The following is a 25,504-nucleotide window of genomic DNA, read 5'->3' as shown; positions in this document are numbered from 1 at the left end:
CTCAGCCCCGCGCCCGGGCTGTGGAGACTCTGCCCCAGGTTATTGCCACGGCAGGGACCTCGGGATTCTCGACAGAAATTTCCTCTGAGAATCAGCTCCTAGAATTCCACAGGATTTTCTAACCCATGACTCTGGCATGGGAAGAATGGGATAATGATGATTATACTCCCAGGAAAACTGATACCAAAAAACTTGAATGACAATAAAAATAACTTCCTTACACTGCTGGCTTTATTTGTATCATCTCATGACATGCAGGTATTCTTTCATTATTGCACAGATAAGGAAAGGGAAGCTATGAAAGATGGAGTTAATTTCTGAAAGATCATCCAGGTAGAGAGTGGGTTTCAAAAGGGATTCAAATCCAAAACCAATGCAATGCTCTTAACCCAGAAACCACACTACTGAAGTGTTTACCTGGCAGAGTGCAAAAGCCCAAGTACTAGGCCTCCTGAATCCTTGGCCAAGCATTCTTTATTCTTCACCTTGATTCGTCTTTCTGGGCTGGCCTGGGTGAGTGCAGGACAAGGAGGGAGGCTGGGATGAGGATCCCATTAGCTTGTCCTTTTCCATTACTCATTCATTCCGGCAAATAAATTTTAGACTATCTACTACGAGTTGGGCACTGTCTGTTGCTCTAGAGATTATAATAGTGAGTGAAACAAAGTGCCTACAACTCATGGGGCTATATGCCAGTGGAGGAGAAAGATATAATACCAAAAAGCAAAAAAGACATAATAAAATGTCTGATGGTGATAAATCTATGAAGAGTAATAAAGCAGAGAAGAGGACAGACAACGAAGATGGGCAAATGTGAGCATGTGTGATAGAGGCATTTAGGTTAGATCTGCACAAAGAGAGGGACAAACCATGACGTATCTAGAAGAGTGTTTCTGGTGGGAGGGTACAGTAAGTCCAAAGGCCCTGAGGTAGAGATTTGATAGGGTGTTCAAGGAAAAGCAAGGGGGTCAGGTGGTTGGAGCAGAGTGAACAAGTTAGCGAACCGAGAAGTGGTGCGTGGACTGGCGAGGTAACATGGATGGGGTTGGAAGGGCAGATCATTCAGGGCCTTGGAGGCCACTCTGAGTTCTTTGGATTTTATTCTGAGTGAGTTGAGAAGCCATGGGAGGATTTTAAGCAGAGAAGTAAAAGAGATTTGCATTTTCTCGGGAAGATTTCCCTCTTCCCTGGAGACTAGTCCTCTCAGAAGCTTCTCCAGTGATACAGAAGACTAGAGAAGATTGAGAGAAAAACAGGAAAACAGACTCCATTCAAACTGCTTCTTCTCCCTCACCCAGTCAACCTCTACTTAGGCTAACAGAGAGCGCAATATTGTCCTGCACAGCCTCGGGCTGTCTGTCACCATGGAGACAGTGCTGTTGTGCTAGTTTGTGGCTGTTAAAATGTAGCTCCTGGCTGGCTGCCTGTTACATGGGAGGGTTGCCACACACCTTTGAGGCTGGGCCTGTTCCAACTGAGTGGAAGGGAGTCTACCATAGAGGTGGGAGGAGGCACCGGGGGCAGGGGAGGGGCAGGTCCAGCCCATGCACAGCCCCTCTGGCCCCTGCCACTTGAGGGCAACAGAAACAGGAAGAGATTTGCCACATTCTCATCCCACTCTGGACCCCGCTGTGTGATGTGATAGAGAAGGGGGGTCCAGAGAAGACCCACTTCAGGAGGAAACAGCTCTAGGAGGAGGAGAATCCAGCCACCTGATCCACATATCTGAAAGCAAAAAAAAAAAAAAAAAAAAAAAAGAGGAACAGCCAGAAGGACCTGGTGAAAGCCAGAACCTGGTGAAAGAGGAGGGAGGAGCAGGGGCTGAGCGCAGAGAGATTTGGAATTTGTTTCTCAGGGCCCTGGGAAGCCACTAAAAACTTTTACAGAGGGGAGTGAAACCATTTGATTCCTGTGTCTAAAAGTGCTCTCAGGCCTCTGTGCAGAAGGTAGACTGTAGAGGGCAGGAGTGACAAGGGGAGGGCAGTGAGAAAGCCACCAGAGTCACCCAGATGAGAGAGATGGCGACCTGGATGAGAACGGGGCGGCGCAGGTGGACCAAAGTGGGCAAAGCGGGGATATGTTTTGGAGGCAGAACTGACAGATTGCTAGGAGGTGGAAGATGACTCTGGGTTCTCTGGTGGCCGATGACGCCTTGTACTGACAGGAGGAAGACCAAGAAGGCAAGCTTGCCAACTAAGCATTGGTAATGATGTTGAGCAAGCAAACAACTACTACCATCTATTGGCATCCCTCCATTAATGTCTAAACTAAAACATTAAAAGAGCTGGAAGCACATAGTCTACAAAAAAAAAAAAAAAAAGGTGCTTTCAAATGAATAAATTTAGCTTTATGAAGGCCCTGCCTCGTTGTCCTGTTTTTCTCATTTTGCCCTAGAGGCCAAGGCTTCTCTGTGGACCAGCTGTCACACACCCACGGGCTTCTGGAGACCAACACTCCAGCCCAGGCCCCCACCCAGGGCAAGCACCTCCCAGCCCTCCTGGGTTTTTAGCATAGCACTGAAAAGAGAAAGGACCCGAATATATGGATTACTCACAGAGCAGCATGCGTCAACTGGCCAACACACAAGATGCCAAGAAGAGGAGGCAAAGGTGGGACTGGAGAAGCCAGCAAGGATCATGTTATGAACAGCCTTGAACTTCATCCTGAGGATACGGAGAAAGCATGAAGAGTCTTCCCCACCCTGCCACCAACATTTCATTATGAAAAATTTCAGCCATTTGGATTGCCTTTTCTAAACCGTATTTCCTCTCAAACTCAGCAGAGTGGATTCTGTTTAGAACCAGATACCCTGCCCAATATAATACTAACATCTCCTTATTACAGAAGAAGAAACAATGACCCAGAAAGGTTAAGTAACTTACACATGATCATGTAGCTGGTAAGTGGTAGAGCTAAGATCGAACCCAAGCTTCTCACTCCAGAGTGCAAGCTTTTACTAAATAATGGAGGAATGGAGGAGACAGGAGCACAAATGGAGACAGCGAGACCAGTCAGGAGGCTACAGGGCAGTCCAGGTGAGAGCAGATGGTGACCTGGACTGAGGAGGTGACAGGGGCAGAGGACAGAAGTAAATGAATAACATGAGGAGGATAAAACAACAGGATTTGACAATTGAATGGTTGAGGGGTACTGAGGGAAAGGATGTTAAGGAATGTTTCTGGATTGGGCAACTGATGGGTGGTGGGAGAACTTGTTGGGATAGGAAACGCTGGGGTGGGGGGAGCCCATTTGGGGTAGAAGATGAGTTCAGAATTGGAGGCACAGAGTTTGACATATCTATGGGACTTACAAATGTAGACACTTAGTGCGTAGATGGATATGTGAATTTGGAACTAGAGATGGAGATCTATGTATCACCAGCATATAGATGGTAACTAGAACCATGGAAGTAGCTACAACTGGCCAGTAAGAGAAGATGTAAATGAGAAGGCAAGAGGGCTTAGAACAGACCCCTGGAGAATGCTGACCTTTAAGTGATGGGGAGCACAGAAGCCCCCAAAGGATTCTCAGAGGGGGTGGCCATGGAGATGCAAAAAAGTCAGGAGAAGGTGGATTCCAGGAAGCTAAGGGAAGAAGGGGAAGGAGGTGTTGCATGGTCATCAGTGTCAAATGCTGCTGAGAGTTTTAGGAAGATCAGATCTGTAGTATGTCTATCAGATTTAGCGAGGATGACGTTGCTGTTTACTTGGCAAGAGAGGCATTAGAGAAGTGGTGGAGTGGGAGCCAGACTGGAGTGGGCAGGGGAGTGAATGGAGATGCGGAAATGGATGTGGTGACTCACTCTTTCAAGGGACTTGGCTACAAAGGAGAAGAGAGGCATCGAGTGGTGGTGGGAGAAGAATGTGGGGTCATGAGAGGATTTATTTTTAAGATGGGAAATGATGTTGAGTGCAGATGGAGAGGAGGCCAGAGAAAGGGAGATGATGAGATAAATGAAAATCATCATCACCATCATCATCACTGTCACCAACTAACAACCACAAAGAGAGCTTGTTCTTTTCTGGGACTAACTGTTAGACATTTCTTCCTTACTTTGAGTCCAAATCAGTCTCCCTGTAATTTTCCCCGTTAGTTAGAGTTCTGTGATCTCTGTTGTAGTTGACACTCTTCAAATGGCTGCACCCTGCTATTGTATTTTTCCTTTACTTTAAAGGAATAACGCCAGTCCCTCTGGCCATGTGCCCTCAACACGGTACCCAGATATTTTAATATCTCAGCCACTCCCACACAACCACGCTCTTGTTTTGTCAAAGCCCTCTTAAAAGTGGGGGCGCCTGGGTGGCACAGTCGGTTAAGCGTCCGACTTCAGCCAGGTCACGATCTCGCGGTCCGGGAGTTCGAGCCCCGCGTCGGGCTCTGGGCTGATGGCTCAGAGCCTGGAGCCTGTTTCCGATTCTGTGTCTCCCTCTCTCTCTGCCCCTCCCCCATTCATGCTCTGTCTCTCTCTGTCCCAAAAATAAATAAACGTTGAAAAAAAAATTTTTTTTAAAGTGGTCCATGCACTCTGGCTTTGCTGGTGGAAGCATGAAATGGTTCAACTTTTTGTGGTTTGGCAAAATGAATTGAAATATAAAATGTATGCATCCTTTAACCCAGAAATTTATCTTAAGGTGTGAAATTTATCTTTGGTGTGAAAAGATTCTTTTGCAAGTACATGCCTGGCAGTGTGAGAGAGGAAGATGGAGAGGCAACAAAGCACAGTGCTTAAGAGAACAGACTGAGCCTCAGTGGTGAAAGACTGCATGCTTATCCTTCCAAGATCACGAACAAGACAAGGATGTCTGTTTTCACTGCTGCTATTCAACATTGTACTGCAAGTTCTAGCCAGAGCAGTTAGGCAAGAAAAAGAAATAAAAGGCGTCCAAATTGGAAAGGAAGAAGTAAAAAACCACACTCAGATAATACGATCCTATATATGGAGAATCCAAAAGAAATCACAAAAAGCTATTACAGTTAATAAACCAATTCAGTGAAGTTTCGAGGTACAAGATCAACATGTAAAAATCAGTTGTGTTTCTATACACCAGAAAGGAGAAACTCAAAAAGAAAATTAAGAAAATAATTGCATTTATAATAGCATCCAAAAGAGCATAAGCTGTGGGGCCAGGGTTGCTACACACGTGTCTTAGTCTGTTGGGGCCACTATAACCACAGATGGAGTAGCGGCTTATAAATGACAGAAACTTCTCCCGGTCTCTGGTGAGAATGCATTTCCTGGTTCATAGACAGCCATCGTTTTGCTGTGCCTTCACACGGTAGAAGGAGCAAGAAGCTTCTGGAAACTTTTTTTTTAATTAAAAAAAGAAAAGTTTATTTATTTCTGAGAGAGACAGAGCGTGAGCAAGGGAGGGGTAGAGACAGAAGGAGACACTGAATCTGAAGCAGGCCTCAGGCTCTGAGCTGTCAGCACAGAGCCCAATGCGGGGCTTGAACTCACAAGCCGTGAGATCATGACCTGAGCTGAAGTTGGACGCTTAACCAGACTGAGACACCCAGGTGCCCCTGGAAACTCTTTTATAAGGGCGTTAGTCCCTTCAGCTTTCATGACGTAATTACTTCCCAAAGGCCCCACCTCCTAATGCCATCTCATTAGGGGTTAGGTTTCAACATTTGAATTTTATGGGCAGGTCACAAACATTCAGTCTATAGCACTATGTGAACTTAGGCTCACTTTATCTGTTCCGCGGTTTGCTCAGATATAAGGTGGGAGAAATTCTAGTACCTTCCTTACAGGGTGGTTTCGAGGGAGGTGAGGGTTGAAAGAGTTAATACATATTGTTTATATATACTTAAAAGAATGCTTGGCACATAGAACTCTATCAGGGTTACCAAAACAAACAAACGAACAAAAAAATTTACAACTGGAAAAACTGACCAAAACTTCCAGTTACATACCAACCAGTAAGAGACAGGGGGCAAATTATCACAACTCACTTAGGTTGGACTACATGGAACTGCTGATATTCTATTCCTTTGGGCTACAAAATGAGCAGTTTCATATGTTCCAAACTAAACACCAGAATGTTCTGTAACTATTAAAAGTGATTCCATATCATAGGTCTCTCTTTACCATACATATATCACTATTGTTGTAGAAGGATTTAGCAATAGGGGCACCTGGGTGGCTCATTCTGGTAAGCATCTGACTCTCAATCTCGGCCTAGGTCATGATCTCACAGTTTGTGAGTTTGAGCCCTACATGGGGATCACTGCTGTCAGCCTGCCAGCACAGAGCCCGCTTCAGATCCTCTGTCCCTCCCTATCTGCCCCTCCCCTGCTTGCAATCTCTCAATAAATAAATAAATATTTTTTTTAAAAAAGAAAGATTTAATAATATATTATTAGTAAAAATAGCAAGTTCCATGGAGCATGCAGAGTGTGGTCATGTTTGTGAGTCAAGATGTGGGCATAAACAGATACCTGGAAGATACTCTCACTTTCAACAGCAATAACTTCTGGGAGGGAGAATGTTGGGAGCGTTTCATATCCTTTGTGCACTTCTGTGAAATTTACACTTTTACAACAACTAAGGCGGTTTTCTTGAAAAATGTGGCTCATAAAACCTGAACAGAGGGCTGCTATCGCTTGCTGCCTATTGAGGCCACAGGCCACTTTACCACGACCCTAAGGGTGAAATATTATGCTTTTCTCACCAAAGCTTAAGACAACACTAGTTGTTTGTTTTGTTTTCTTCTGGATGATATAACACAATGTTGGCTCCTATGGGCTTAGGGTTATCTAACATTTTGGGGCTTCTAACATAAACTGCCAATTTGTGTGGTCTATGGTTTGTACTGGCATAACTGAGTTTTTAGTTCAAGGTCAGGATTTTACATGTATCCATTATTTTCCCTCTAATTGATAAACATTAACTAGTAGATTAAGATTCACTCTTTGTTCTCTGTGCAGTTGAATGTGTAGACAGCATTGTGTCCTGGAGTAGGAGTTCTTTGGATGAGAGAGAGCATTCGGGAAGCGTGAAAAGGAAATGCTGGCTAATGGAGAAGAAATGCAATGGCCAAAGGGAATTAAGAGGAAAGATGATGTCTTAGTCAAGCTGTGAGTTATAAGGAACTGAAACCCCTTCGCTCTAGCTCAAGGAAAGGTGGGGTAGGGTGGAAAGGGTTGCAGCTCTTATAAAGCTACAACAGGCCAACTATATCGCAGTCGACTGAATAATGGCCTGCAAAAGATCTCCACGTCCCAATCCCTGGGACCTGTGAATCTGTTACCTTATGTGGCAAAAGGAACTTTGCAGGTGTGATGGAGTTCAAGGCCTTGAGATGGGGAGATTATCCTTGACTATCTGAGTGGCTCTGATGTAATCACAAGAGTCCTCGAAAGAGGAAAAGGAGAGGCTCAAAGTGAGAAAAAGGAGACATGACAACAAGAGCTGAGGTTGGAGTGACATAGCTACAAGCCCAGGAATGCCAAGGCAGCTTGTAGAAGCTGGAAGAGCTGAAAGAGATTCTCTCGTGGAGCCTCCAAAAGGAACCAGCCCTGTGTCGCCTTGATTTTAGCCCTGTAAGGTCAATCTTAGGCATCTGATCCCCAGAACTAAGAGAAAAAAATTGTATTGTTTCAAGACACTAAGTTTGTGATAATTTGTTACAGCAGCAATGGGAAGCTAATACAATCAGTACTTAATTTGCCTTGGGGGTGGATGTTCTCCTCTGCTTTCTTCTCAGTTCATCTCTTGCTGTCCTTGGCCCCTTGCTGACCTCCCCCCACTGCTGAGTGGGCCAGGGATGGAAATAATCATATTCTTCTCTTGGGATTTTAAATATAAGAAGTAGAGACACAGAGGACATAGTGCCCAGGGCCCATGGTTCCTTTAGGGGCCTAGAGAATGTCTGTTGGCCGTGGGGTAGGTGTCAGTTACCCGACTTTGAGGGCAGTTCATTTTCAAATCCCACCCTTTCGCTGTGTGAGCCCAAGCGCAGTGAGGGAGAGCCAGGCTTTGCCAGGAGGCGCTTGCAGCCTGTGGTCCTCTGAGGACTCTCTCACCACCTGGGCATGGGCCAGGGCCCCCTGAGGTGCCAGGATGAGAAAGCCATTCACAGTCAGAGCATGTGGGTCCTCTCTGTAGTGGGCACCTTGGTCTACACCTGGTGAGTCGGTGCTGTGTGCAAGCCTCAGGCTCCACAGCTGAGCTATCCTCTGTCCTTCTCTCCTCCCCACCCCTCCACAGCCCCCTCTGCGGCCAGACCTGCCCTGCTGGTGAGTGCCTAAGTCCCTCAGATCAGTCCACTTCCATCTCCCCAGACTCCTCAGCTTTCTGCCCCAACATTTCTTTCTCCGGTCCTACCAAGCACCACCAAAACCCAGCCCTTTCCTGCCGGTGTGCTAGAGGGTCCGATGGGTTTGCCGTCTCCAACATGCACAGAATTGCAGCTTCTTCAAGCTGCAAGTTCACAGGGATCAGGGAGCCAGGCAGCCCTCCCCTTGTTCAAGGACTACACCCGTGGCAAGAGGTGACATGGCTTGTCTGAGTCATTAGGGATGGTCGTTAGGGCAGGATACCACCAACTCTTTCTTCTCCTCTTTTTTCCTTTGCTGCAACTCTGAAGCATTTTAATTCTTAAAATGGTATGTTCGTTATCATACAAAGATAAATTTTCTGACTTATGAAAGGGTTGGATTCCATTATGGCTGATTTATGATATGTTGTGAATTCTGGAATGAATATGACAGATTTGAATCGAGCTTCCAAATGGTGGGCCAAATGGACCCAGTGTTATTCTGTGGGAATGTCGCCATATCCAACAGGGAACACTGCACAGACCATGTACATATTGCAATGCTAGGCTGAGACACATTGTTGAACAAGTATTATATTTGTCTATGGAGTTATATGGAATGGCCCTTTCTTATATATGCTGATTGGACCTCAAATCTGGATCTCTAGCCCCAATGTCCTTTTTGATGAGCTTTTTTAAATGAATGGTATATAAATACTAAAACATGTTGAGAATAATATAATAAACACCCATGTACCACCATCCAACTTAAATAAAACATTACTGGGGCATCTGGGTGGCTCAAGTTAGTTGAGCAGCCGACTCTTGACTTCAGCCCCAGGTCATGATCTCATGTTTCATGGGTTCCAGTCCAAGTCAGGCTCTGCGATGACAGTGTGGAACCTGCTTGGGATTCTCTCTCTCCCTCTCTGTCTGCTCTTCCTGCGCATGCTCACTCTCTGTCTCTCTCAAAGTAAATAAATAAGAACTTCTTTAAAAATTATAAAAAAAGAAATAAAATATTACTAATCCAGTTTTAGCTCCCTGTAAACCCAGCCTGGATCCCATCCTCTTTCCTCTCCCCTTATAAACACCATCCTGAACTTGGTGTTTGTCATTCTATGTTTTTATAGTTCTACAACATTTGTGTATATCTACAAAAATATTTTCCTTTTTTTATTGAGGTGAGATAAAATAACCATTTTAAGGTGATGAAGCCAGTGGCATTTAATAACACACCATATTGTGTTTACACAACCTAGGTCCCAAACATTTTCACCACTCTAGAAGAAAACCACATGCATTTGAAGTCACCCCTGCTCCCCACCCCCTTGCACTCATCAATCTACTCTCTGTCTCTATGGATTTACCTATTCTGGATTGTTTCATATAAATAGAATCATACGATATGTGACCTTTTGTATCTACCTTCTTTTTTTTTTTTTTTTTTAATTTTTTTTTTTCAACGTTTTTTATTTATTTTTGGGACAGAGAGAGACAGAGCACGAACGGGGGAGGGGCAGAGAGAGAGGGAGACACAGAATCGGAAACAGGCTCCAGGCTCCGAGCCATCAGCCCAGAGCCCGACGCGGGGCTCGAACTCACGGACCGCGAGATCGTGACCTGGCTGAAGTCGGACGCTTAACCGACTGCGCCACCCAGGCGCCCTACCTTCTTTTATAAAGCATGTTTTCAAGGTTCCTCCACAATATAGCACGTCTCGGTGCTTCATTCCTTTTTTTTTTTTTTTTTTGAGAGGGAAGAAACGCATGTGCAGTCATGTAAGGGACAGAGGGAGAAGGAATCTTAAGCAGGCTCCATGCCCCGCACAGAGCTAGATGCAAGGCTCAATCTCATGACCATGAAATCAGACCTGAGCCAAAATTAAGAGTCAGATGCTTAACTGACTGAGCCACCCAGGTGCCCCTCATTCCTTTTTATGGCTGAATAGTACTTCATTGTATGGGTAGACCATGTTTTATTTATCCATTCATCTACTGATGAACGTGTGAGCTATTTCCATCTTTTGTCTTTTATGAATAGTGCTGCTATGGGCATGCGTAGACAGGCATTTGAGTGTAAAATGTTGTTTTGGATTTCTTTAAATTTCGTATTCATACTGCGGCATGTTTTGTTTTCTCAATATTATATTATTTCCATATTGTTATGAGTAGCTCTTCATTTATTCTCACTAGAGCATCCTATTGTATGAATCCAACAATTCATTTACCCATTAAATATTTAAGGACATTTAGGGTATTTTATTTTCCCTCGTACAAATGATGCTGCCATAAACAGTCTTGTACCTAACTCTTTGGGCACATGTATAAGGATTTCTCTAGGGAGTGTACAAAAGCATGGAATTGCTGGGTCCTAGGAGATGCACTTCCTCGAATGCACTACATATTCCCAAATGTTAGTTGTCTTTTCAATAGTCTCCCAGGGTTCTCAACCCTGGCTGTGCATTAGAATCACCCAGCAAACTTTAAAAATATATATAAGTACCTGGATAACTCCCCCAGACCTACTGAAGCAGAATTTCCAAGGATGGAACTGGGGAGCAGCAATTTTGAAAGCTCTCTGGGGATTATACTACCCAGCCAAGGCTAGGAACAGCAGCGACCAAGTCATGGCCCACTCTGTCTTTGGTTTCATAAGGCCAGGTCATAGAAGGCAGCCACTGGCTTACACTTCCTAAATCATTTGGATATTAGGTGCTGGCCAGAGGGAAGAGACTAAATAAACACATGCTGAATGAATAAACAAAGCATTTAAAATAAAGTCGGAATTATTCAGGGCAATGGGAGACAGGAAAAACAAACGGTGGTGGAATCTACCATTTTGAATTCTTCTTCTTCTTCTTCTTCTTCTTCTTCTTCTTCTTCTTCTTCTTCTTTTGAGAGACAGGGAGAAGGAGAGAGAGAGAATCTTAAGCAGGCTCCACACCCAGCGCAAAGGCTGACATGGGGCTCGATTTCACAACTGTAAGATCATGACGGGAGCCTCAATCAAGAGTTGGATGCTCAACTGACTGAGCCATGCAGGCGCCCCTACCATTGTTGTTAATTCCACTTTCTCCTTCTCTTCCTCACACTTATAATAATTTAAATTGATATTCTAAAGAAGGGATTAACAGGTAATGAACTGACCAAAGCCAGGAAACCAGAGTCAGAGCCAAATCATGCATGAACACGTGTAGCACAGGGTTAAGAGGTCTGGCTCTGGGCTAGAAGGTAGACCAGTTGAGGACCTCAGTATTGCCACTGACGATCTGTGTTATCTTGGGTGCATTCCTTTACCTCTCTGAGCCCATTCTCTCATCTACAAAAGGGATGATTATAGTAACTATCTCCTATCACTGTGAAGATTAAACAGATGATGCATATGGAGCACTTGGCATGTACTAATTGCTCAATAAAGGGCGGTTACTATTATCAATATTATTTATAAACCAGGTGAGTGTTTCTGGAAAACAGGTGGCTGACCTGCTGGGTACTTCCTTAGGTGTTGATGTGTTGCTTCGCCCCAGGACAAAGCAAGTGGACCAATCTGGAGCTGGACTTTATTATTTAAGAAGTTGTCCTATAAATTAGAGTCTGTATTAGGCAGTATTGGAGGTTGACATCAGGGGCAGTAGTTTCCAGATAGTGAGTGCTCAGTGTGCACTCAGCATATGATGCTGAGGAGTTTGCACACGTATCTCATTTCATCCTCACAACAACCCCTAAAGTAGGTATGACTATTCTTCCCACTTTACAGATAAGGAAAATGAGTCACAGAGAAGTCAAGTAGCTTGCCCAAAGTCACCCAGCAAAGCTAGGATTTGAATGGAGGCAGCCTTCAGAACCTGCCCCCCAAGTCCCCGCACCGTGCCTCCCTTGAGAAAACCACTGATGCTTTTCTGTGTCTGCCACTTAGCTTTGCTTTGGTGAGTGACAAGCTGTACCAGCGGAAAGAGCCTGTTATCAGTTCTGTGCACACCAAGGTAAAAGGGATAGCAGAGGTGAAAGAGGAGATTTTGGAGAACGGGATGAAGAAGGTGGTGTCCAGTGTCTTTGACACGGCGGATTACACCTTCCCTTTGCAGGTGAGCACTTGCCAGCCACCCCCTCCCAGGACTCCTCCCTGGGCACTGTCCCCAGGGCCTTGCCTCCCTCCCTTGGGACCCAGAGCCTCACTGCAGAAAAATGCTGGCCCTATTTTAAAAAGCTCTGTGAAAATCCCAACTGAGAAAACCTAAAAATTGCAAAATTGGGTCAGATCCAGCAGCTCAAAGACGATTCTTTGCTTTATCAAGTCCTACAGGGTTTCTCAGAATAGCAGCGTGTCCTGGTGGTGCATTTAAAGCACGATTTGATTCACTCACGCTTGATTTATGCACAGCTTTTTGGAAGCAGGGCCATCAAGTCAGCAAGGTCTGTCTAGATTCAGAAGGACAAAGAACTTCCTGCCTGGACAGGACTAGCCCTTTTATGTGGTTTGTGTGGCGTTTTATCAACAAAAATGTCTCCAGGAAAACATTTTCTCAAATACATTTTTGCACAAAGGAAGGATATAGATGACAAAGAAAGGAAGGGTGTGCATCACAGAGAAAGTGATGTGACTGTCTATATTTGCAAGAAGATAAATAAAAGCAGAACAGTCAAAAAGGAGAAATCAAAGTAGGAATGAGAAAACCAAAGAACAGATGGGGGTGGGGGTGCCTGAGGGACAAAAGGGCACTTTTGCAGCCTCTGGGAGCTGGGGTGCTCAGCAAAACCATGAAACCCAAGTCACTGTCTGTCGGTTTCTAACAGTGGGTCAGTAAGATCTCCAGCTATTACCCGGGTTGCAGGATGCCGTCTGCCCTTTAATTAAAATCCTGGATAATCTGAACAGCATTCTGATGAAGCCAACACTGCACCCCTCTCACCCCGCCCCGGGTTCTCTTAAGTTTCGATTTAATGGGATTTTACTGCGTCCAAAAAATGACAAGGCTGCTTTTGAGGCTGGAACGGAAAATGAATACTCAGTCAGTTAGAATGTCCCTTTGCTTTCCCTCGGCTCAGTGGGGTGGCTCATCAGCTTTGATATTAAGCCCTCGAGCGCAGTCCACGTTGCTCCCAGACCTGATTTGCTCCCAGACCTGATTTCCAGAGTGTGGTTTAGAAAGGTGGAAGGTTCGCCCCCAAGCACTAGGCAGGCTAGATTATTCTGATTAAGTAGTTCTGCCCTCCAACGTCTGGCATTTGCCTACTCTCTCCTTTCTCTACAGGGAAACTCCTTCTTCGTGATGACAAACTTCCTCAAGACAGAAGGCCAACAGCAGGGGTTATGTCCTGAGGTAAGGAGGGGACCAGAGTGGTTGGCAGGTAATAAGAGTCGCTGGAGGGGGCACAGGTCAGAGGAAGATAATGAACTGCTGATGCTATCCTCCACCCCCCACCCTAAGGTCAGGCTCTGGTTCCCCTAAGACTGGCCGTTAAACCTCCTCCCCAGAAAAGCGGAAGTCAAATGTGCATAAACCAGTCATCTCATTTCTTTTTCTTCTTCTGTCCTCAGGCCTAAGACGGGGCTGACCTCATTTTCTGAGGCCAGGGGAAAGTGCTGGCTGGCACCCCTTACTTCCCATTTCCTGCTGAGCCTTTGAGCTTGTCTCTTGGCCCAGTTCTGCAGCCACAGAGGTGCTTGGACCGGGCCCCCTCCCCCCTACCCCAAGGGCCTTCCCTGAAAGTGGTACCTGGTTACATCTACCTTTTGGATCTTTATTTATTTTTATGTTTTGCTGACATATAACTCATATACCATAAAGTCCACCATTTTAAAGTGTAGAAATGAGTGGTTTTTAGTATTTTCACAATGTTGTACAACCATAACACTACCTAATTCTGGAACATTTTCCAAATGTTCCCCAAAATAAGTCCTGTACCCGTCAGCTGTCATGCCCCACTCCCCACTTCCCTCAGCCTTTGGCAACCACTGATCCACTTTCTGTCTCTGTGGATTTGTCTGTTCTGAGTATTTCATATCATTGAGTTCGCACAGTATGTGGCCTTTTGGGTCTGGTTTCGTTCACTGAGCATCATGTTTTTGAGGTTCATCCATATTGTAGCAGGTGTGTTTCTTTCCTTTTTATGACTGAGTCATAGTCCATTGTATGAATACACTACACTGTATTTGTCCACGTATCAGCTCATGAATACTTGGGTTGTTTCTACTTTTTGGCTGCTGTGAACATTTGTGTATAAGTTTTTGGTGCAGGCACAGGCACCTGCTTTTCTGTATCTTAGAGACCCGCGTTGCTTACTCCCCACTATCCCATCCTTCTCCCTGCAGTTTCCCACCCGCAGGACACTCTGTTCCTCTGACTTGGGCTGTAAAAAGGGACGGGTGGACCCGCAGAGCAAAGGTATGTTATGTTTCTTCTCTGGGATCCTGGGGGTTGGGGGTGGTCTGGTATCTTGGTGACATTCACAAATGCCCTAAAGTTCAAATCTTTAGACTCTGGCTCTCAGATGCCTTCTTCCACCCTCACCAGGCCCTGGGGGAGCCTGTGTCTGCCCCCATGCCTCTGCTCTGTCCCCAGAGGACTAGGAATGTGATCTAATTCCCCAGGGAGGGCAGCTCCTGAAAACCTCCAGAATTAGCATCTTCAGGGTTCTCACTGACAGGAAAACTGAATGGCCCATAGTACCTTCTGTGTATGCTGAACTTTCCCCTTTGAATTTCCCTGGAGGTTGAGGAATATGAATTGTACCCTCAGGGCACCTGGGGACCGGTACCACCATTAACCGTCAGAATTTCTCTATCTCTTACTTGAACTTAAAGAGGCACATGACAATTAAAAAATGACCACAAAAAAGAACATATCTTTATATGTTATAACATATACACATTCACAAAAAAAAGCCTATGGATGTCACACTCTGTTCCTTTAGATGTATATGTCTGTCTGAGTTGGTATAGAGATCATTCAGACATTACTTACTATTTAACTTTCCCCCTCGGAATCTGCGAGTGGCTCTGATGCTCCAGAAAGATGTGCCGTGCTCATTCTGTGGCTTATGCACATCCCTGGTCCGGGCTGTACACCCCTAAGTGGCTCAGATGCCCACTTAAAAGCCAGGTTCTAGTCCATTCATGCCAGGCGAGAGAACATGCCCTGTTCGGCTCCTTTCTCAGCATCTTTTCTGGCAAAGAAACCAAAAGAGCCAACAGCTATCCATGGTCTCTCTGTGTTCTCTCCAAATCTTTTTTTAAAAAAGCTTACCGTCCGATGTGTTCTCTGCTTAGGTTTCCTTATGTAAGTTCGTGGTTCAAATGAGGTTTTGTGGAAGTTAAAACTGCTTGGGCTGAAAAGCATAAATAAATAGTCTCTTGCTTGGGTTGAGTTCAAGATGTGCCTACAGTTTTCACACTTGTGCTTTTTTGGCCCCTTGGCCCCACCCCACCCCACCCCACCCAGGGATCCAGACCGGAAGGTGTGTAGAGTATAAAGGGAAGCTGAAGACCTGTGAAGTCTCCGCCTGGTGTCCCATCGAGGCAGCGAAAGAGCCCCCCCGGTGAGCTGCAAGGTTGGGAGAGATGTGGTGGCCCTGACCAGTGATCAGATAAAAAGTCTTGAAAAGTCCTGGGTCCTACTGACTTGGTGACCCTCTGTCCCAGGCACACCAGTGGTCTCTGTGGGGCCCATGCTAATTGTTAAAATATTGCAATAATTCTGTACTGGCTGGTAAACAACTACTACCCTGAGCACCCTTGGCTGCCCCTGGACCCCTGGCTGAGGACCTCTGGAGCCCTCCTCCAGCACTACCGCAGACCTCATTCTGATTGGTCAGTGTCCATACTGAGTGATTAAGTATGGCAAGGTGGTAAGAAGGGGGGGAAGAAAGGAAAAGGGAAGAAAGGGGAAGGGGAGGGGAGGGTAAAGAGGGCAAAAAGGGAGGGAGGGAGGGAGGGAGGGAGGGAGGGAAGAGAAGTTTTCTTAAATTAAGTGGTCACAGTGGCACACAGATTTGTTGATCCCTGAATTGATTCTTCTCTTTAACACACAACGTCAGGCCCAGAAGGCAGAACTTGATGTTAAATCTCAGAAACCACAGGGATTGGTGCATTTCAGCAGAAGAACAGAGAGACCCGGATTCAAATTTGACTCTAACATTTCCTTGCTGTGTGACCTTGAGCAAATGGCTTGACCTCTCTGAGCTTCAGTTTCCTTATTTGTAAAATGAGGCTAATAGTTGCCCCTACTTCACGGGACTGTTATGAGAATTAAATGAGATGATACTTGTACAGCAATTGCAAAGTGAGCCCCATGCCTGGCTTATAGTAGTCAATAATGTGTGCGTAGACACGCATACAATTTATTTTACATGTAACTATGCACAAGAGACTGTGCTAAAAAAATAGAAGCAGACCCAGATATGGAGTAGGTCCCAAGCCTCTTGTAATCTAATCAAAGAGATAAGACATGTGCATAGAGAGATATAATTCAAGATAGAAAGTTAAGAGTGTCATAAGAGAGAAATAAAGGACTTTGATCCTTAAAGTTTCAAAATCATGTAGTCCTCTTATTCTTAGAATGTTGCCCAGAAAGCATGGGATTTAGGATGTTCTAAAAGTAAATGGTCTAGCATATAGTAGGCATTTGTTGTAAATAAGATTTTTTTTTAATGCAAATGCCAGAAATACAACTTAAACTGGCTTCAGGAAAAAAGAAAATGTTATTTTCTTATTCCTGTAAATGAAGAGTCCAAAAGTACTAGCTTCAGGAAAGACTTGATCCAGGCTTCAAATTAAAATGATGTCATTAAGATTCTCTCCCTTTCATTCTGTCTCTTCCCACCTCCATCGCACACCCACCCTCCAGTTATTCTTTCCTCCGTTTTGGCTTTCCTCACACTGTGGCCCAGGGAACTCCAGGTTTACACTGTGTTTACTACTAGTAATCCTAAAGAAAGTGAGTTTTTCTTTTCCCAGTATTTCCTACAAAAGCCCTAGAATGTTTTCATTGGCCTAAGTCATGTGACAATCTCTGAACCAATCACTGTGGCCAAGAGGATTGAGTTATACTGTCTAGCAAGCTCTGGGTCACTTGCCTACCCTGGGAGCGGTAAGGATGGGTAGGAGATAGATTCATCCTCACCCAACCTTCTGGGCTGAGAGTGGGAGAGACATGGCTTTCCCACCGGGAGAAAACTGAAGTGCTTCTAACAGAGGGGGAATGGATGTTGGAAAGGCAAAAACTGGTGTTCTCTATAGTTACATCTTTTTTATTCTGGAATAGAAAGTAGATCATTCTTGGTGCCCCCTTCCAAATATGTCTGTCCTTTCCCGGTGCTACTCCCATTATATATACCTGCCACCCACTCAGGCATGCCAAGCAATAAAGTACCAGTTGTATCTCTTTATTCATAGCCAGTTGTCTCCATCTTTAGCCGACTGTCAACTGCATGAGGACAAAAACCTTGACTGTTTTGTTTAGCACTACATTCCCAATGCCCAACCCTGTGCCCAGCAAAGTAAATATTTGCCAAATGAATGGATGGATGGGTTGTGGGGGGCACCTTGCTACAGTCTAAGATTTGGTCTCCTCTAACTCATGGAGAATTTATGCTACTCAGAGCCTCTAGAGAATGAGTGATGAAGTCAACTCTATGTGTGTGGCCCTGTGCTAAAGCCTGGGGATGCCAGTCCAAAAAAAAAAAAAAAAATCATTATCCTAGCCCTGCAAGAACTCCAAGCCTATTGGGAAAGATACAAACAAGGGTGTGCTGGAGCTGGCCTATACTAGCTCTGAGCCCTTTATGCTCATCCCTTCCCAACTCCAAGTTCAGTGATACCTACTAGTAGCTTGAGATCGGCCATGGTGGGAGGGCTTATACTACAGTCATCAGTAATTGCTACAGATCAGAGCTCCACCACCTCACTGCCCCCCCCCCACCCCGCCCGGAGACCTGGTTGTTAAATATTTACCAGCACACCACTGCACATACCTAAACACAGAATTACATCAGAGTGTGAGAAGAGTTATAGTAAATGCCATGGGGTCTCAAGAAAAGAGAGCTTCTTCCTCTTTTTTAGATTTTTAGCAAGGTTTTGCCCACTAGACTACATTTCTCTTCACTCATTGCAATGACCCGAGCCAGAAACCAGAAGCCTGTGGTCCCGTTGGCCCACTGACCCCCACCCGGCATCTCTCTCTCTCAGGCCTGCGCTCTTGAACATTGCCGAAAACTTCACAGTGCTCATCAAAAATAACATCGACTTCCCTGGCCACAACTACACCACGTAAGTGTCCAGAATGTCAGACTGTGTTAGCTATCTACTGCCATATAACGAATAATGCCAAAACTTAGAAGCTTAACAACCAACATTTATTATCTCACGCTTTTTCTGTGGGTAAGGAATGCGGGAATTACTTTGCTGGGTGTTTCCGACTCAGGGTCTCTCAGGTGGCAGTCAAGCTATCTGTCAGGGGGGACTGCAGTCACCTCTGGGCTTGACCGGGGCTGAGAATCCTCTTCCAAGTGCACTCACCTAGATGTCAGCAGGGAGTTCAGTTCCCCACCATATGGACCTCTCCCTAGGACTGCCTGAGTATCCTTAGGAATGGTGTCTGGCTTCCCCCACAGCGGGTGATCTAAGAGGTACAGAGAGCAAGCCAGCCAGACAGTAAACAAGATGGGAGCCTTTTATGACTTCATCTTGGAAGTGACACAGCATCACTTCTGCCATATGCTATTGGTCACACAGACTAACCCTGCACAGTGTAGGAGGGGACTACACAAGGGTGTAACTCCAGGGACTGAGGACCCCTGGGGCCCCTCATGGAAACCAGCTAACAATTGGCTCACTCCTATGAAAGAGATGGGTCTCAGTTTCCAATAGACATTTTTGTTGGTTTGTTGCTTCTCATTGTGTGCAGGAGAAACATCTTGCCGGGTGTAAACATCACTTGTACCTTTCACAAGACTCAGGATCCACAGTGTCCCATCTTCCGACTAGGAGATATCTTCCGAGAAGTAGGAGATAATTTTTCAGATGCTGCAATTCAGGTTGGTGGCTTCTTTGTACAGTGAGTCAGGGGATCTCAAACGGCCAAGAGGCCGGGCCTCCGGGTCTTAATTATAAGGCTTCCTTCACTGAGCATTTAGTAAATCTCACACTCTGCATTACCTCATCTAATCAGGCAACAAAGCTGTGGGGGAGATCCCTGGTTTCCTGTGGCTGCTGTAACAAACTACCACAGTCTTGGTGGCTTACAACAACACACTTTTTTTTTTTTTTTACACTTCTGGCAGTTGGAAGTCTAAAGTCAGTTTCACTGGACCAAAACCAAGGTATCAGCAGGGCCATGCTCCCTCCAGAGGCTCTACAGGAGAATCCGTTTCCTTGCCTTTTCCACCTTCTAGAGCTACGGTCCTTGCATTTCTTGGCTCGTGGTCCCTTCCTCCAGCTCTGAAGCCAGCTGCATGGCGTCTTGCTTCAGTGGTCCCACTGACTTCTTGTTCTGTGTCAAGTCTCCCTCAACCTCCCTCTTATAAAGATACTGATCTTTTTGAGAACATTTATAAAAGGAAACATGTAGGGCCCATCTGGATAATCCAAGATAATCTCCCCATCTCAAGATCCTTAATTTAATTGCAGTCTCTTTTTCCCTATAAGATAATATATCCAAAGAGTCCAAGGATTAGGACCTGGGATTGGAATATCTTTGGCAATGATTCAGACTACCATAGTTGAATTAGTCAGAATTCTTCCAGTTGTACGTTATAGACATCCAAACCAAATGATGTGAGCAAAGAATAAATTAAAAAGCATCTGGGGGGCAAAAAGAAACCAAATAATTGGTTTAAGCCAAAAAAAAAAAAAAAGAGCCATATTAACTCATATAAAGACACCAGGGGAAATGGACCTTCTAGTACAGCTAAGGCATTTTCCTACCTTGGAAATTTTCTTCCTTTCTGGAAAAGTCTTGCCCCAGACATACCATTAGCTGTCTCCCTCACCTGCTTCCAGTCTGTGCTCAAATATAAGTTCAGTGAAGCTTTCCCTTACCACTTCATTTAAAATGACAATTTCTAGGGGCGCCTGGGTGGCTCAGTTGGTTAAATGTCCAATTTCAGCTCTGGTCATCGTCTCACAGTTCATGAGTTTGAGCCCCATGTCAGGCTCTGTGCTGACAGCTCAGAGCCTGGAGCCTGCCTGGGATTCTGTGTCTCCTTCTCTCTCTGCCCCTCCCCCACTCATGCTCTGCCTCTCAAAAATAAATAAACATTAAAACATTTTTTTAAATTTTTTTGTGTGTTTATTTTTGAGAGAGAGAGAGAGAGCATGAATGGGAAAGGGGTAGAGAGAGAGGGACAACAAATTAGAGGTGGGCTCCATGCTGTCAGCGCAAGGCCCGATGTGGGGCTTAAACCCACAAACTGCGAGATCATGACCTGACCTGAAGTCAGATGCTCAACAGACTGAGCCACCCAGGTGTCCCCCCCCAAAATTTTTAAGTGACAATTTCTAACCCTATCCAGCACTATCTGACATACTATATAATTTACATATCCATTTGTCTGTTGTCTGTTTTCCCTGACTAGAATGTAAGTTCCATGAGGGCAGGGATCTTTGGCTTCTTTCGTTAGTTTTTGTATAATGCTCAGCATAAAGGACACTGAATAAGTATTTGTCGACTGAATGAAGTGTATGATAGCAGCAGGCATGGCTGCATCCAGGAACTCAGATGAGGTCTTTAGGAATCTGGTTCCCCATCTCTTTGCTTTTTCTTTAATGACAAGGTCACTCTCAGGCAGATCGTCCTCATGTCAAGACAAAGGCACCAGAGCCTTTAGAACTGCACTGTCTGATACGGTAGCCACTAGTCACATGAAGCTATTTAAATTTAAATTAATTGAGATGAAATATTTATTTCCTTTGTCATGCTGGCCACATGTCAAGCACTCAGTAGCCACATGCAGCTAGTAGAGACTTTATTGCACAGCATGAATATAGAATATTTTCATCACTACAGAATATTTTGTTGGACAATGTTGCTCTGAACTCTCACACTCTCTAGCTGGTGGTCCCAACCAATAGAGGAACTCTTTTTTTTATGGTTCTGGCAAAATGTCTCAGAGAGGGCTCTGATTGGTCAATCTTGGGCCACATACCTATTCCTGAACCAGTCACCAGGTCCAGAGGGATGCCTAATCCTGACTGGCCAGGCCTAGATCATGTTCCCACTCCTGGAGCTGGGAGAGGCGACAGTCCCATCCAAACCACTCAGTTGGGAGAAATGTTTCCCAAAGAAACTTCCAGGGACTTTTACCAGGAGAACTGGATGCTGAGTGACAGAAACATCAGATATTCACAATAATATGTACAGTGCTTGGCTTAGTGCCAATAAATGATAATTGTGATTATTCTGTATTATTTCCCCTTTCTCCAAGTCAGAGTCTGCTTGTTTTTCATCTTTCTATCCCTAGCATCTAGATACTGTCTTGAAATACCATATTATATCAATTCAAAGACATACTTTTTTCTGAAATATTTAATATTTATATTTCTGAATCAGGAAATACTTTAGATTCATGGAATTTCACAGTTTAATTGACAACATTTGTTATGTTCCTTCTCAGAGGAACATAAAAAGAAAATTATGTATCTGATAAGCAATGGTGTCTAAGATTCAGTGAAATAGGACAGTCAGTGTTCAAAACATGTTTGTAGAAAGAAAGAAGTACCAAGTAGAGGTAAAAGATTAAAAGATTCCTTAGAAGTTCAGAGAAGAAAAAGGTGACCCTGAACTGTGGAGAATGGGGTGGCTGAATTGACAAGGAAGGATGTACATTAGGTCTTGGAGGCAGATGAGGACTTAGCTAGAGAGATGGGTGGGAGAAATATTTCAATGGGAGAAAAGGACAAGGGCCAAGACTTAAAAGTTCAAAGTGTACCCAGAAATTCCACTCATCATAAGTAGACACAGAAGAGAAAGGACATCATATGTCCACACAAAATCTCGTACTAAGTGTTTGTACATAAGCTCGTACATCAGCAGCATTATTCATAATAGCTAAAAGGTGGAAACAATCCAAATGTCTATCAGAGGATAAATGGATAAATCAAATGTAGTCTTTCCATACAAAGAAGTATTCTTCCACCACAAAAAAGGAATGAAGGATTGACACAGGCTACAATATGGATGAACTTTAAAAATATTACGACAAGTGAAAGAAGCCACACACAAAAGCCACACACATAATCACCTATTATGTGATTTCATTCATATGAAAGTTCAGAAGAAGGAAGTCTATAGAGACAGAAAGTAAATTAGTGGTTGCTTAGGGCTGAGGGAGGGGAGAAAGGGGTGTTGACTAAAAGTTCAGGGGTTTCTTTTGGAGGCAATGAAACTTGTAAAATTTATTATGGTGATGGTCACACATATATGTGAACGTACCAAAAAATATTGAATTAAACACTTTAAGTGCCTAAACTGTATCTCAATAAATCTGTTAAAAAAAAAAGAAATGAAAATTTCAAGTGCTTTAAGGGAAAAAGTATACACAGTTTGGAATAAGAGCTTTCTCCAGGGGGTTGTTGGGAGGTAAAGCAGAAAAGATATGTGATGGGGCACCCTGAATTCCAGTGTAATAAACTTCAACTCATCTTTAATGGGAGGCGGGCAGTCAAGGTGTTGATTATGGGAGAGATTTATTGAAAGTTGTATTTTAGGAAAAGAAATCTAACGGTGTGTCCCAAATGGGAAGAAGAGCAGGGAGACGCGTTTGCAGCTACTTGTGTGTGTTAGATGGGCTCATGTACTCATGGCTCTGAAATTTAATCCGTGTTTTCCTCTAAAAAGAAAACCTTTGGGGTGCCTGGGTGGCTCAGTCAGTTAAGCATCCGACTTCAGCTCAGGTCATGATCTCATGGTTCGTGGGTTCCAGCCCCACATCAGCCTCTGTGCTGACAGCTCAGAGCCTGGAGCCTGCTTCAGATTCTGTATCTCCCTCTCTCTCTGCTCCTTCCCCACTCATGCTCTCTCTCGCTCTCACTCTCAAAAATAAACATAAAAATTTTTTTTAAAAGAAAAGAAAAGAAAACCTTTGCCTTAATGATCATCCCTATGCAGGGAGAGGTCTGGTAGCTGTGTCCCACATGCAGCAGGACTTGCAAACTGTGTCTCCTTGTCTTCCCCAGGGAGGAATCATGGGCATTGAGATCTACTGGGACTGCAACTTGGACAGCTGGTTCCATCGCTGCCATCCAAAATACAGTTTCCGTCGCCTTGACGACAAGACCACCAATGAGTCCTTGTATCCTGGCTACAACTTCAGGTAACAGCGCTCCAGGTCAGACCGGCCACCACTGGCTCTGCACAAACCTCCAAGGCCAGGCTGAATTGCATAACCAGCAGCCGGCAAGAATTAATTTTGGTTCCCAAGGCAACAAGATGCATGCTAAAGTCCTCTACGAGCTAGGGAATGGCTGGATTTTTGTATGAATTTTTTTTTCTTTTGAAAAAAAAAAACAAAAAAACAGAAACAAAAGTAGGCAAACAGGGAAGAACATAGAGAAGAGTATAAAAATCACCCGTAAGTCCTCAACACTGAGATAATGAAAGATAGCCCTCTGGTGAGTGTTCCTTCCTCTAACTGACTCTTTTATGTGGCTGCTAGGAGATCGTATCATGCTTATAACCTGCTATTCTGTGTTTGTGCGTTTGTTTTGCCACATCCTGGGTCACTCAGAATTCGTTGTGACCATCACGTTAATGATGCCAATGGTGGGAACGTAATGATATCAACAGCCACAACTTAGGGAGGGTCTTCTATATACCAGGCCCTGGACATCATCACCCCTCTACCTCACGTCAACCCTGAAAAGGGGATATTAGTGTTCCCAGGTAGAGCTGAGAAAGGTGAAATGATTTGCCCAGGACCCACAGCTAACAGTAGCTCCATAATACTAACTAACCTAGGTCACTCTGACTCCCAAGCCCATGCGCTTTCCCTTCCATCTCATGATTTTCTCACCCGTGCCTCCATTACTGGACATTTGAGGCACTTCCAGTTTTTCTATGACAAATAATTCTATGCTGCAAATTTGTGTACATAAATCTTTGAATTCCAGAGTGTTTCCTTAGGATAAATTTCTAGAAGTAGAGTTATTGGATCAAAGGTTATTAACATTTTACCATACGTTGTAAAATTTTTTTTCTAGGACTCTTTTTCATTTCTCGGTTTCATATTTGGTTCTTTCTCAAAGCCATCTATTATTGTTTCGGTGAGGTCCCTTCTTACCTTATGGATCCTCTTCTCTGTCTGTTCTACTGTATAACCTCTTTCAAATTGACCCTTATCTGTAGTAACTAGAGTGGGATTTCTTCTTCCGAAGCGTTGGAGTATTTGTTGGTGGGTTTCAGCAAGAAAGACCTTGTGCAAAGTTCTGTGTATACTGTGGGATGTGAATATTCCTCAGTGGGGATTATGTAATTTTGTAATCTGCCAGGACTGTGTGACATCTATCCATTAACCAGTTTGGGGGTTAATTTCTGGGCATTGGATGTCTTCACTCTGCTAAAAGTATCCCATCCCTGCTCCCTTGCTATGTAGGGCTTCTGCAGCTTCAGCTCCCTTCCCCATAGGTGTAAGACTCTAGCTCCTAGATACAGATCTGGCTGGGGTACCCCTAGGACATAGACGCATGGCCCCAGTTCCCCCCATCACTCATCTCTAGCACCTAAAAAATATCTGTCCTTGTTTTGAGCTCAGTAATATATTGATATGACTTTAATAGGTATATATATTATATATATATATATATATATATATATATATATATATATATATAATCTTGTATTTCTTTCTGTATGGGAGGTGGTAGGCTTACTGTACTAGAACATCTTAAAGACTCCTGAGGCTACAATGCGTCCACACCGGCAGTCTTGTCTGACTTTTAAGGTTCTTTGATGCTTCTTGCTTCTGGACTTCAACCCTATAAGAATTGACTAGAATCCTGGTTCCTCTTCACCATTTAAACAGGCTGGTGCTGGTTTGGTGCTGACTTACTCTTGTTTTGACCCTCTGCACAGTTCACTCCTCTGCCCCTGACTTTTCCCCAGTGGTGATCCTGTGCCATCCTAACTTAAGTTTCCATGTTACCTCCTATGTCTGGGTTATTTTTTCAGCCCATTCCTACCATTCTGTCTCAGCACTAACTTGGCCTTTAAGTTTGAGGCTCCATGACCTCTCATTGCTTCTGGGTGC

The 25,504-nt window shown here is 44.4% G+C and overlaps 1 protein-coding gene across 2 annotated transcripts in view; it reads left to right on the top strand.

Annotated features, from left to right (window-relative positions):
• P2RX7 (purinergic receptor P2X 7) overlaps window positions 1–25,504 on the top strand; it is a 46,783-nt gene that overhangs the window by 5,262 nt on the left and 16,017 nt on the right. The window contains exons 2-8 of one of the 2 annotated variants that reach the window (XM_047088287.1): window positions 12,180–12,348; window positions 13,516–13,584; window positions 14,577–14,649; window positions 15,706–15,802; window positions 18,450–18,530; window positions 19,168–19,297; window positions 23,436–23,572. In XM_047088287.1, the coding sequence (XP_046944243.1) occupies window positions 12,180–12,348; window positions 13,516–13,584; window positions 14,577–14,649; window positions 15,706–15,802; window positions 18,450–18,530; window positions 19,168–19,297; window positions 23,436–23,572 (756 nt within the window). The remainder of the gene's footprint in view (window positions 1–12,179; window positions 12,349–13,515; window positions 13,585–14,576; window positions 14,650–15,705; window positions 15,803–18,449; window positions 18,531–19,167; window positions 19,298–23,435; window positions 23,573–25,504) is intronic. The other variant, XM_047088288.1, reaches the window with a different exon arrangement.

This window comes from Lynx rufus, unplaced genomic scaffold (genome assembly GCF_022079265.1).
Source record: "Lynx rufus isolate CCGP_SWC_20201006 ecotype Redwood Valley unplaced genomic scaffold, mLynRuf1.p SCAF_24, whole genome shotgun sequence".
NCBI classification, from domain to species: domain Eukaryota; kingdom Metazoa; phylum Chordata; class Mammalia; order Carnivora; family Felidae; genus Lynx; species Lynx rufus.
Note: the sequence above shows the minus strand (reverse complement) of the source record. Positions and strands in the feature narration are given on the sequence as shown.